This window comes from Danio aesculapii, chromosome 1 (assembly GCF_903798145.1).
Source record: "Danio aesculapii chromosome 1, fDanAes4.1, whole genome shotgun sequence".
Classification (NCBI taxonomy): Eukaryota; Metazoa; Chordata; class Actinopteri; order Cypriniformes; family Danionidae; genus Danio; species Danio aesculapii.
Genome location: NC_079435.1, coordinates 37,847,040 through 37,861,570, shown reverse-complemented (window position 1 = coordinate 37,861,570; position 14,531 = coordinate 37,847,040). Strand labels below are relative to the sequence as shown.

Below are 14,531 nucleotides of genomic sequence, written 5' to 3'. Positions count from 1 at the left end.
TCATGGTGAGAAAGCTGTGTTTGATGACATCATCATCACTATTTTTGCTCTGACTTTAGCTTGAAGCACTTGACATCACACACTGTGAGTCACTGCATGCTCTGAACATGGAAGCGTGGGCTGACATGAAAAGACTTCACACACACAAGACAGGATATTTTCAAAACAGACTAGTCGGTGGGTTGTCTGAATGACAAGATGGTCTAAAACCGGCTGTATAATTAGGGTCCACCATACTCCAATCAAACGCATTTTTGGCATTCACACAGGATGTTTTTTTTTTATATGAAGTTTAGTAGACAGTGCAACTAGTCTAGATCATTTACAGAGCAAATGCTGTTTTTTTAGTAAATCATCCAAATACAAAGCCACCAGCATAGTCTGACTATTCTCTAATCAGAAAATTATTTTTAGTTAATCCAAAACATAGAGTATATGTCATAAAAGCCATTACATGTCTGAATAAACATACTTTTGAATTATACCATCATTTTCCATTTTCACCAGATTATTTTTAATAAACATAATAAACATAAAAATTAAGAACCAAAAACCAATTTACAAAGCTGAATTGTTAGTAAGAAAAGTGAAGTAAATTAGCATCACTGAGTTATCATTAACAGTTGTGTGACAGTTGTATTACTGTGAATACAACTGTTATTATTGACTATTGTGTTAACAGTTTGAATTTTTTTAGCAGTTCAAATTGTATTTTTAATTGAAGCTTAATTGATTTTTTTCACATTTTATTCCAAGCTACTTGTCAATACTAGTCCATATATATATATATGTCTCTGGTGTCTGATAATATTTTTTCTTCTGGAGAAAGTCTTATTTGTTTAATTTCTGTCAGAATAAAACAGTTTTTAGTTTTTATTTAACTTATATATATATTTTTTTTATAATTATTAAATTCCTTTAAAATACAATGAACATATTTAGGTCACTGCCTTTAAAAAGTCAGTCTCGTTGGTCGGGTTTTAATTAACCATTCTGCTCTTTCTTAAAATATTTTTTTTCTGGCACATTGTTGTGACACTTTACACCACAAAAGTTCACTTACCACCTAAGCTCACTAATAACATTTTAACCTTGCAAATGGAGGAAAATAAACATGCGATCATGGCTCTCAATTTCCTGTTGGGCTGAAATAATCAAGGTCCTTCAGAAACCATTTCAAATCCCATCGTCATTGTTTGGTGACCTCCTTATTCATCTAGGCTCTTAACACACACACACACATACACACACACACACACACATATACAGATTTTCTTCTTTAAAACATGGCCTGTACACACTCAGCAGCTTTCAGCTCCTGCCCTGAGTCTGTATAAAAATGGATGAATTTGTAAGTAAAAGAGAGAGGAAGAAAAGGATGGAGAAAAAGATTGAGATGAGAAAGCTGTATTATTCATGCGAATCACTATTTTAGTTTGAAGGACATTGAAAGAATGAGAAGAGAAGCACTCGCTAGAACACAACTACTCCATTTGCTCCAAACACACACACACACACACACACACACACACACACACACACTCAGTGTGTAGCTGCTACATTTTAATCAAACAGTGTATTGTTATATAACAGTATATTACAAACTGCATTTAATTTGTATATATATTCAAAGGTTACCGGGTGTGTATGCATGGACTCATTGGACTCTTATTGGACTCGCTTTTACCGATCTATGACATCAGGATGTAGCCACAAAACACTGTTTGTATATTCATGCAATCAAACCCATATCACAAAGCATCCTGCATGCTGAGCTTGTCGCCCTTTGATGATGAAAGCATCTGTCGGAGCATGTTTCCCACCGGCCCCTCTTTGATAATGAGTGAGTGTTGCAAATTACACTTTGACCCATGCTGTGACATTCAAAAAATGCACCAACAAATAAAACCCACCATTTTATGTTCATCATTTTGCAGAGATGTTTTTTTCATGGTCCTAGTGTGTTATTTTCATGTTGTCTATTTGAAATATTTTTAAATTATAGTTATTATAATTAACAACCCCCCCCCCCCCCCAAATAAATACATTTACATTTTCAAACCCTGTTTTAATTTCTTTATCTGTGAAGCACAAAACATTCTTAAAGATATTCTAATGAATTAAGCAACTATTAACATTGTAGTTCAGCCATTGCAATGTCTAAATAATAATAATAATTATTATTATTATTTATGACTACAGAAAAAGTATGACATTCAGTACACAATGTGTTTTAAAAAGGGTAATACTCAGTTATATGACACTATTAACAGTAATATCAGACCAAAAGATTGTCATTGTTCAAATTTGCTTCTTTTCAAGAAATATGTAAAGCTCTATATTTATGTTTTAAGAAAAAATCATTGATGGAGATGTGTGGCTTTACATGTGGTGAGACACTTGCATTTGTCATTTAATTATTAACATTTTAAATGAGAGTTTATTTAGTTTTTCTGCTAAATATATTCCGATGTGAGTACAAATTCACCAGATGACTGGAATATTTCTATTTGGAAATAATCTATAGTTTTATGTTGATTGGTATAGTTCTATAAGGGAGTACATCTGCATAAAATATAATAAACAGCCTACAATAGAGTTGGGCCGATAAACTAAACTATATTGAATCATGATCAAATTTATGTCAATAACAATGATATCTCTGGACTTTTTTACTCTATACTGATCTAAGATCCAATCACACAGCCAAAACAGTGCATTTATGGGTCTCTAAAAATGTGTTGATATTAATCAGATTAATATTAATCAGATTAGAAAATTAGAAAACATGCCATTTAATGGACCCTCTAATTTTTGTAGCTTCAGTCATTGTTGGCGTACTCTTAAATCTGGAAGCATTAACCACTTACAGTTGAAGTCAGAATTATTAGCCCCCCTGTTTATTTTTCCCCCAATTTCTGTTTAATTTTTTCAGCACATTTCTAAACATAATAGTTTAAATAACTCATTTCCAATTATTTATTTTATCTTTGCCATGATGACAGTAAATAATATTTGACTAGATATTTTTCACAGCTTAAAGTGACATTTAAAGGCTTAACTAGGTTCATTAGGTTAACTAGGCAGCTTAGGGTTATTAGGCAAGTTATTGTATAACGATGGTTTCTTCTGTAGACAGTCAAAAAAAATTGCTTAAAGGGGCTAATAATTTGACCTTAAAATGGTTCATTAAAAATTTAAAACTGCTTTTATTCTAGCCGAAATAAAACAAAGAAGTTTTTTTTTGTAAGATTTTTGCCATATCGCCCAGCCCTAGTCTGCAAACAGAGATAATTACAACAAAAAATTATGAAATAAACAGTGTTTTATTAATTTTAAAAGAGTCTTATCAAGTTTAGATTATTCATAGTCTTTGTTATATTAATATGTAAATAAATTGAATCATTATTAATGTTACTTTTAATGTTACTTTTACTCATACATTTACTATACAATTTATTAGGACTGAATGCTTTTATACAGGCCTCAAAAACACATGCAAATAATAAATTATTATCCAGATTCAACATTGCATATCCTGCAATGTGACTATTGTGAATGATCACCCTGAAATATCAATGTTGAAGAAACAATATATTGTGCAGTCTTACTTTAAATCTCATAATATTAGAGAAAGTGCTATGCAATGACTGTTTAAGACAGAACCAGCTTTGATGTGATGCAAGAGATAGCCTAAGACACTGTTCTCAGCTTTTCAAATTAATACATGAATATTTCCAAACACCATGTTTTTTGAAAGTATATATTTATTCAAACATCAAGTTTCTTATATACTGTACATTTACATTGCAAATGAGTATAGTCCAAATCGTGTTAAGCGCTTCATTTAAAATAAAGGTGGGCAAGGTTTTGCTGCAATCCAGCGTAACAAACTACAAACTCTTTTGATAGTTGAACACATTAAGAATTGCCCAAAAGCACAGAAAAAGAAAAAAAATAATAATATATAAGATTTACACCCCAAGGCAATGATAGACATTTCATAAAGTAATATGTAGTTGTTGGCCTGAGTGATGTGTGTAGCTCCTAAATCTATTTGAAAGCATTTTCATTTATATTTTACAGCTCTGTTTGGTGGTGTTAGGGGTGCGGAAATTTCCCAAGTCAGCTTTAAGACACAACGGGTGGAAATACAAAACACCCCATCAAAGCAAAAAGACAAAACCAGAAAACCCAATCTGAAAAATACAACTCCACCCTTGTGTGTGAAATTCAGCACACCACCCACTGACAAAACAAGGGAACCGAGCAAACATCTTGATGGAAAACAGAAACTCACAAGGATCTAAAAGTGTTCATTTATCATAGAAAAGCACAAATTACCCCTTTTGTAATTTTTTGTTACTGTCATAATGTTAAAAATTCAACTATTTGTCTATTTAAATATCTGAGACAGCATTCCAAGCAAGTAGAAAATAAACTGCAAAGTGCCATCACATTATTCAGTGCAAAATGCTGCGAAACCATATACCTAAACTCTGAATTTTGTCATTGTTTACTCATTCTCATCTTGTTCCAAAGGAAGGTTATTTCTTCTGAAGAACACAAAAAGAGATGTTGTCGCACATGTTTGTGACAGAAAGCTTCAGTTGTCATTCACGTTCGTTGCGTCTTCTTACTGTAAAATAAAAGCGAACTGAAGCAGTCATCTATCCTAACATCTCCTTTGGTGTTGCACTGAAGAAAGAAAGTCAAACAGGATTGAAATAACATGAGTTTAGGCAAACAATGACAGAATTGTATCTTATTTTTGGTAAACCATACCTTTAATGTGTTTCTTATTGCTAAATGTAGATCTACTTATGCTTTTACTTTCGTCTGCTCATAATTTATCCGTTGAGGGAGCACAAAGAGACCTAACAATTATTCTGAGTTTGACTAGGGGCCAAGACTGAAATCAAACCCCTAATGTTATATCACAGATTAGTTATCTTGCACTGAGCTGAATATATCCACAATCCTTTCACCAAAATAGGTCTGATATTTTTGGTTGTGACTTCAAAGGCCTTTGATTTTTGATCTGACCTGGATGAACTTGGCTGTTAGGCAATCTGTCCGTTCTTCCTGTCTCTGTCTATTTGTATTGCACACAATATGTGATGTGAGTTCACTGCAATCGGTGGAACGCAGACACTGAGGTATTTTGCTTTTTTAAATGGGTCATCTACACGAGGTAAACAATCAATTAAAATCTATAACTGAGCTGACTACTTAGCCTTTAAATAATCTCTGTTGACAAATGACAAATAATCCTGCAAGATTGGTAATGCGCTATATATGATGAGCCAGCACGTACTGCAATTTTCATGACATCAGGGTGACATGAATGGCAGTTGTGTCTTTATTAGTCAATGAATCAAGGTCATATGATCTCTGTACTGATCTGACGGTGTTTGGTTGCATGAAACGTTGTGGACGTTCTCAAGGCTATCACAGTGGCTGTTTATTTTGAAGATGCTTTCCTCTTTTTCTTCCATATTCATACTAACGCATCCCCTGTTTACACACACACACACACACACATATATAAATATATAAATATATATACATTTATATACATACATACATATATATATATATATATATATATATATATATATATATATATATATATATATATATATATATATATATATATTCAATATACAAAAACTAAGTCGAGCGAGGCGTTGACAGTCTTCTCTTTATGTAAAAGCTAAGGGAATGCAGGCCATCAATATAGCGTTATTTGTCTCACGCTGCCTGGCTCGATCCTGGCGGTTATAAACAAATGAAAGCTATGGTTTCGCTACGGCAAGAGCTGAAGGAAGCGACTTGTACACTCAAACACGCGCGCGCGCACCGACGCCCATTAAAACACCACGCACGACACACGGCAAAAAGCATCCTGTGTCCGATGCCACACACACACCGTATAATTCAGCTGTTGGATATGGAGAGTTCAGAGAGCGCAAACTAGCTACAGCATCTCACTGGCGCTTCCATTCACACGTCCATCGGTTATTGATTTATTGGCCCGTAAGAAATAACGTCACCTCGTTTAAAAGCATTGACTCACCTCATCTTATAAAGCACTGGAAAAGGAGTCAGCTACGGATGTGCTGAGCAGCATCGGGCTGTGTGATCTCGGAATGCTCCTTAATTCCCTTGACAGTGTGTCCGTGTGTGAATAAAACACGCAGAATGTGTTTTGAGCTTCTCCTCCAGATGCGCCGTTCTGAGGCTTGAAGCCTCCCGAGGACCCTCGATCAAGATCTGAATATATATCGAGTATCCTTCGTCCCCCAAACCCAGTAGATCTATGGTGGACACAGGGGATCGTATCCCGTGCTGTATCCCGATCAGTTTTTTTTTTTTTTTTTGGGAATAAGAGGAAAATGCGCAGAGTGGCTCCAGCGATGGCACAATCCGCGAGATCAGCGCCAGTCCATCGCTATATCGTCCATGCGACCCGACAGCTAGCGAACGAGCGCCGAGAGAAAATGACAAGCCAATTTGGAAGCAAAGTGATGCTTGATTCAAGGATGGAGGGTGGGAGGGAAAGAGAAAGAAAAGGAGAATAAGAGAGGGGCGGTGAATCTGGAGCTGGGGTGACGGGAAGGCTTGAGCACGCTCTGGTGGCCGAGTGCGCGCACAGCAGTGAAGGGTCGACCTTCCTATCACCTGCGGGGTCATTCAGAGAAATTGTTACACTGTGCCTTTTCCACTTTGAAACATTTTAATACGTTGGAAAAAAACATATATATATATATATATATATATATATATATATATATATATATATATATATATATATATAACATATGTCCTTACAACCTACCTGATATAAATAAATAAATATAATATATATATATATATATATATATATATATATATATATATATATATATATATATATATATATATATATATATATATATACAAACGTTAATACTTTGCATGTTAAACTGTCAGTTTGAATATTATATAATACAGCAATGTTAAGCTATCAGGGTTGACAATGCTTAATTGAGGTTATTACTACACTACACTACAATGAGTTCATTTGAAATTATTTTTAATTATACACGTTCTACAAAATAATGTTTAAATATAAAAAAATCCTTGTAACATGGTTGAGAAGTCAAAGCTATATCTTAAACAGAAATGTATTAATAGGGTTAATTAGTAATAAAGACATTGTCCTAAAAGGAAGATTAATATTTATAGAATTTAATTTATCCTTTTACAATTTGTATTTACATATTCATAGTAATGATATGTGATTGCAACAGTGTTGTTGAATTAAAGGAACACAAAGTCTTTTAAATAAAACAATATTATAAAATACTGAAATAGCTTGTATTTCTATAAACATACGACAAATATTTTTTTTTAAATCCAGTTTCTGCATTGAGTTAGTACAAGGAAGCAAAAATATTTTTAAAAGTTACTTGTGATACATTAATGCTGGAGATTTTATTTGGAATTGATTTTAAATTCATTCATTAATTTTCCTTCGGCTTAGTCCCTTTATTCATCAGGGGTCGCCACAGTGGAATGAACTGCCAACTTATCCAGCATATGTTTTACAAAGTGGATGCTCTTCCACCTGCAACACAGTACTGGGAAAAATCCATACACACTCATTCACACACATACACTACGGCCAATTTAGTTTACTCAATTTACCTATATCGCATGTATATGAACTATGAAGGAAACCAGAGGACCCAGAGGAAACCCACACTGACACAGGGAAACATGCAAACTCCACACAGAAACGACAACTGACCCAGCCGGGACTCGAACCAGCGGACTTTTTGCTGTAAGCTGACAGTGCTAACCACTATGTTGCCCTGGTTATAAAGTATTATAGTAAATATCAAAGTAAACCTTTCTGAAATTTTTCATCACACACTTTTGATTTTTCATTGTTTTCCAGCTGTATTTACAGTTTTAACATTACTTTTGTTCTTAGGCGGAGTGTCTTGTCATTTTATGACAAGCAATATTTATTTACTATTTATTTACTACAATATTTATTTATTTACTTCTCTACAAAATTACACAATCAAATAAAATATTAATTTAGGCCTACTTGAGGTCAATAACTTCAAATGACAAGACAATACTCAACAAACATTTAGGTTTACTTAAAGTCTGAATGGAAAAGCTTGCAAAAGATAAATTAAGTAAAGTTTAATTATTGTTTTGCCAATGTAGGTAGGAGGGTAAATAATTTACTATTAAAAATAAACATGGTAATCAAACATGAAAAACCATGCTCTTAACAACAAAATTCAAATACTGGACAATGAGTACAAGTACACTGGGTGAACATTTGTAGGAGAAAAATTAACTGAACAAGAAGCAGGTGCACAAAATAATCAGTAACCATGACAACAAATCCGGAATGAATTCAGCAGGGAACTGCGATGAAGGTGTGAATAGCACAGAAGTAAAGCTATGTTCAAACTGCATGCAGAGAAATCTTTTTTTTTTCTCAAAAACAAATCTTGTCAATGAGACTATCCACACTATTAATTGCAAGTGTTTGGGTCATATTTGTGTGTTCACACATATAACCAACCTGCATGTTGTTTTGGTAACGATGTAGGCGTATACACGTGCTGCATGACAAGCCTTTCACATGAGAAAGGAAAAATGGAGGTGCATCATCTCACTCGCCAAATAAGCACCTATAAGTCATGGTACAAAAGCAAAAGAAAAACTCAGCTACCAGCTTTATATGAATACTTCTTACATTTATGTCACAGTCTTTAACATTTTATTAAAAGCATCTGTTACGACCCTGGTCTAGGGTCAAGGCCGCAACATAAAAGAACACCCGACAAATAAAATTCACTTTTAATAACCCCTTTATATAGAGTCTCTTTATTTTTCTTTTTTTTTTTTGTCTTTTCTTTTTTTATCACCAAGAAAAAAAACGTGAAGCCAAATACCTCGGGGTGAACCCACAGAAAAATAATAAACAAAAATACACTAACTAAACACCCAAATGAAACTTACTACACCTAATAAAATAACAGAAAAATTATTGTTTTTTAAAGAGTAAAGACAATTTGAAATGTGATTTGCAAGTGTTGAACACTGTGGGCCAAGGCTGCACGATATTGGAAAAAAATCTAACGTTGCAATATATTTTTTTATTTTGTGATATTGCGATATGAATACAATTTCACCAGATGACAATATATATCTATTTGGAAAGAATTTATAATGTTAGATTGATTGGGATGATTCTGCAGTGGGAGTGCATCTCCATAAAATCTCAAAAATAATCTATAAAATTTATGGGGTCCTCTGACACATTTTCGTTGTGGTCTGTGCTATTTGTAGTGCATTTCTGTATTTGCATGTGTTGTGAGTATTTTCATGCATAACAATCTGTAAATACAATCAAGGAAAAAAGTGAAATAAAGAAAAAAATTTAAATAAAGTGTTTTATCATTTCCCGGGTCTAACGGTATTGAAGTACACTAACTGAATGATAAAAATTTAAATAATTCAATAATATTAATCATAAATAAGGTCACAAATGGTACAATTTCTTATATCGGAATGCTTTTAAAATCATTATACAATCATAGGCATTAAAAACATGTGCCAACGATAAATTGTGATCTAAAATTTACGTAAGATATCCTGCGATGTGACTATTGCAAATGATCACATTCCAATATCAATGCTAAATAATATATCTAGATAAAATGTGTGTATAAACAAAAATAAAGACAAAAAGAATGCCATTGGTGCACACACACACTTAAGTTTGCATTTCAAAAATAATGTACAATGAACTAGGTGCTGAAGTAAATGGAAAGTACACAAATGTAGGGGAAAAGCAAAGCATTTTAGCATGAAAGGTTGCACACGAAAATGTCATTGTTGGAGACGTGTTTGAGATACTTATGAGGGACACAAAAGACCTTTTTTAATGGAACTGTTCTGCACTTTTTTTAAGTAATTATAACTTAACTGAACCATTGATTTAAGCCATGTCTGTGTTGGCACGGCTTCCATCAGTTTTATTTGAGACTTAATATTCCACAAATTATGATTTGTGAACATGCACTAATTAATGTCTCTCATGAGCAGGAGTAATAAGAGCTGATGTCTGTGTTATTTCATGAAATGAGGGGGGAGAGGCCTGGACATCCATTTGCATTAAACTCACGGGCATCAAAGGCGCATCGCGGACATGCGCGCTGACAGCTAGTTATCAGTCTCACGCAAACCCTAGGCTGTCTAAATAATGTCTCTAATGCGACTTTCGACATTTAAAAAATGTTTAAAATCTACCTTGCATGGGCTTAGATCATCCGATGAGACGTCCGAATGGCAGCTTTCCATGAGCTCCGGAGAAAACCTGTTGATCTGAAGGTAAATGTTAGGTGAGAAATAAGCGTTTAAATATTGATCTTTACGGTTCAGAGTGAGAACGTAACGAATGAAGACTGACAGGCAGCATGCAGTGCAACATCCAAGAAACCGCATTGCACTTGTCAGTACACATGAATGCTGATTTCACTTCCTTTTTAGCTGTCGAATTTATTGTTTCAAACTGCTCAGCCCACATCCTTGAGACAGAGTCCGTGTTTAAACAGTAGTGCGAGAAAGATGTAAACTGAACACTTGCCTTTTTTGATACGTTTAAGCCATGAAATGTATATCTATGATGATTTACTACAGTATCTGTGTTTTTTTTTTCCTTGAACCATTCGATGCATGCAGCAAACGAGCATGTTGCTATGGTTACATCATCACGCCAAGGCGATTTCTGTTGGTTCGCACCTGGTTCGCACTCTCATTTGTAACTTTTGTGGTTAAACGTACAAATCTGAACTAAATTGGTCAACTAGTTTCGCCAAACTTTCATAACATGCAGGCTGATATGTTTAATGCTGGACAAAAACAGCTTTGCTGATATTTAGTGTAGTGGTCCATGAAGAAAAAAAAAACATTAGTAACAAACGTTAGTGAATCTTTTCATCTCACCTAGCCTTTTAGTTGAAATATGTTCTTGAATATCTACAAAAATAATAACCAGTGCGTCATCCTGCTTTAAGTTGTTAAATTGCAGGGTACTTGTTATCAAGTTTGAGGCCACCTGTTTGCTAATTTACATAGGTTGCTTTCATATCTAGCCTTTCACTGTTTTCCCACTTTGTTGTCCACAACACCGCCAGGCGCTTAATGTCCTATCAGGTAGGTTGTAAGGACATCTGTCCAGGGTAATTACCGTCGTTCACAGTTTAAGTCCGTTTACAGCTGCTAAGCCGCCCCGGTAAGCGCATTACCTTAGCAGGGCAGCGCAAACACTAGCGCTCGCGCAGTCCGTGATGAGCGCGTGCCGACCGCGAGAACCTCCCGGAGAGGTGCGAGACTCCAACCCAGATTACATCAGCATGAATAACAGATTACAGCAGGCGTTATCAGAGCGATCAGCGAGATATGAAGTGAACCGTCACTACAATTCATAAAGCCTGTCATCGGTTACTGAGACAAACGCCAGCGCTGCCAAATTGCGTCACTGTCACTTCCCGCCAAACGTCACCTTTACTGTCACAGGTAAGAACTGTCAGGTGTCAATGCCGGTTAGTGATTAAGATGCTGAAATCCACCTTGAGTAGGATAAGAAAGGAACAAATCTGTTTGTTTTTGTTGTTTTGTTTTTTAAATATGTTCCAGAGTTTGATTGTCATTGCTCCTGACATAATTGTTCTTCTGTTTTTGTAGATGTCAGCAAGAAAGTGGTGGTAATTCAGCACTCAAAGAATTGAAAATGATGGGTATGTATGAAGTGTTATTTTTAGCCTTCATCAGTGCCCTTTTGTCTCAGTTAGTATGAATATTACATGTGTTTTACTGTACATATTGTCATGTGGGCCATGAGTTGCTGTCAGTGCTTGTGTACATTAATATATTTATGTGTATGCGCATTTACACAGACACACAGCGTGCTTTGGTGGCAGTGGAGCGTCTGCAGGAGAGGCTGAAGAAGAGAGGAGAGCTTCCTGCTGAAGAAAAACTCAGTCTGCTCAAAAGTGTCTTACAAAGTCCCCTGTTCCACCAGATACTTATCATGCAAGAGACTGGACAACAGCGTAAACAGCAGCAGGTCAGAGAATAAATCATCATCATTCCGTTACATGACAAAATAAAATAAAAAATCATGCATTATAAATATATCAAAACATTAAACAATGTGCTGATTAAACAGTCTTAAATTACTGGACACCAATTAGTTTCACATTTCTGGAAACCATTTCTCGTTATCATGAAAATGATAAGAAAATTCAATGATTATAATTTCTAAATCTGATAATAGTGACATTATTATGAAATGGCACAGCTAACCTCATTGTGTTACCTCTATCATTACCATGGTAACTGATATTGTAGCAACCAAATGTGAATGACTAATGACAGTATATTTTAATACTGATATTCAAGTCCACCACTAATACTTGAAATTTAAATGTATCTGTGATTCCCTTTTTTTAACCTATTGTCAGCATACATTTTTATTTTCACCAATGCAAGCAGAGCTTTTTCACACCTTTTGTTTGACAAAAGGTTGACAGGGATCCACAAATATAACATATCAAGGTTTCTTGTTTAATCATCAAATTTGTTCTTTGAATAAATTATATTTTAATGGGTCTAAATATTATTTTAGAGAAATTTTTTAATGAATAATTAGCAATTATATATTTTATTTTCTGTATTTTTTCAATTCTATTGTAACATTTATCTTGTATTAATTCAAATCAAAATCTGGGCTATTTATTTACTTATTTAGATTGTATTAAATAATTTTAGTTATTAAAGTACTACATTATTTATTACATTATTTAATAAAATATTTGTTTTATTCTCTTTAAACGATTTATTGAATCACATTTTTATATTTTATCTCAACATCATTTTTATTTTAGAACTTTTTTAATGAAATATTTGTACGCTTTCCTAGAACTCAATTAATAGGGTCCCTGAACCCCAGCTTAAAAGCTCTGTGGCTTACGTCATGTCTGGCTGAGGTTTATTTTTGGCTCAAATAAAATATGATACAGACTTACGGGAATAAAATTATATTTTTTCAGTTTTACAGCAATTAAACTTACACTATTTTTGCAGTATATTTGTACAATTACAAAAGCAAAGATTTGTGGTAAAGCTTAGCGCTAAAAAGCGAATCGAGCCAAAAGTATCATGTAAATGAAGCATGAAAAATTTCTCACTCAGAGTTCATCACCAGTGTAGAACACAGCAAATTTGTAATATTCATTTTTTGCCATTTATCAAATAAATGAATAGATAAGGGATAGGTGCATTTTTTATTACTGTTACATAACATAATATGCTCACAAATCCAACTTGTATTGGATTCCTGAAAACTTATTTTAAAACATATGAATGCACTGAACTGGGATCTTAGCTTGTGTTTGCTATCTTTTGCTGTTTAGTATAATAGCCACAGTGACCTACAGTATAGGCCACTTAAGCATTTCCAAAGAGAATCCCAGTCAGAGAAGGTCAGAGAAGCCCACTAGATATGAGTGGGAGGAATGAGAGGTTATTCAAGGATAACGGTAAAGTGTCTCAGAGGTGGTCTGGGTTCACAGTGTGTGTATGTGTGTGTCTGTGCATTATGACACAGTCAGACAGACAGACAGACAGACAGACAGACAGACAGACAGACAGAGTAGTGATGGGAAATGCTCTTCTGAAAATGGGCTGTGTTAGCTCAGGCTTTCAAAGAGCAGCTCGGGTAATTCAGCTCCTCAGATATCCTCATAAAATAGACACAGTAGATGCTACATTCAGATTTATTCAGTACAGCCACAACTGATTGTGTTAGAATCTTCTAGCAGGCCAAAATGAGAGGATCAGCAGATGCCAGATGACACGAGCGACTCCAGTAAATGCCTGTTTGTCGTGAAAAACTGCATGTTTATGGGTGTACCAAAATGACGAGATGTAGCTACTTCAGCAAACCTATATCTCAGATAATCCTTGCGCTCATTGTGCATTGGTCAGGCCACTTGGCATGGATAATCACAAGCTTAATAATAAGTTGTTTATATGAGTCATGGTTTAATAAAGCTTATGGCTTCCTGTCACATTCTGTGATGGAATAGACGTCTGTGAACAAATCTAGTGAGATCTTTAAGGAAAGTTGTTGAAATCAAACATCAAATAGATTTATTTTCAAGTACTTGTTTTAATAATAGGTTTCAATGAGCAGGAACAAAAACAAGAGTAGCCAGCTGTGCTGTTAGCCTGCTGTTGTGGCATATGGTCTGCCATTATAGACCTCTATATTTATCCAATAGTTTTTTTCATTCTTCAAAAATATCTTCATAAAAAATCTGTGTTAATTAGTATTTTGATAGCAGAGCCAATCATTTAGGAAGTGTCTCCCCATGTCCTCCAGATCTCAATAAAATTAATGTTTTCAATACAAATGAAAAGGCTGCGTCTTTTGGTACTTTTGGATCTTT

At 34.5% G+C, this 14,531-nt stretch overlaps 2 protein-coding genes across 2 annotated transcripts in view; one reads left to right on the top strand and one right to left on the bottom strand.

The window, feature by feature from the left end:
* Positions 1 to 6,527, bottom strand: part of adgrl3.1 (adhesion G protein-coupled receptor L3.1) — a 217,182-nt gene extending 210,655 nt beyond the window's left edge. The window contains exon 1 of the mRNA XM_056459942.1: positions 6,080 to 6,527. The gene's annotated coding sequence lies outside the window, so the exon portion shown is untranslated. The remainder of the gene's footprint in view (positions 1 to 6,079) is intronic.
* Positions 6,528 to 10,362: 3,835 nt separating this feature from the next.
* si:dkey-92j12.5 (multiple PDZ domain protein) overlaps positions 10,363 to 14,531 on the top strand; it is a 66,650-nt gene continuing 62,481 nt past the window's right edge. The window contains exons 1-3 of the mRNA XM_056453435.1: positions 10,363 to 10,418; positions 11,764 to 11,816; positions 11,976 to 12,145. Of these exons, the coding sequence (XP_056309410.1) occupies positions 10,363 to 10,418; positions 11,764 to 11,816; positions 11,976 to 12,145 (279 nt within the window). The remainder of the gene's footprint in view (positions 10,419 to 11,763; positions 11,817 to 11,975; positions 12,146 to 14,531) is intronic.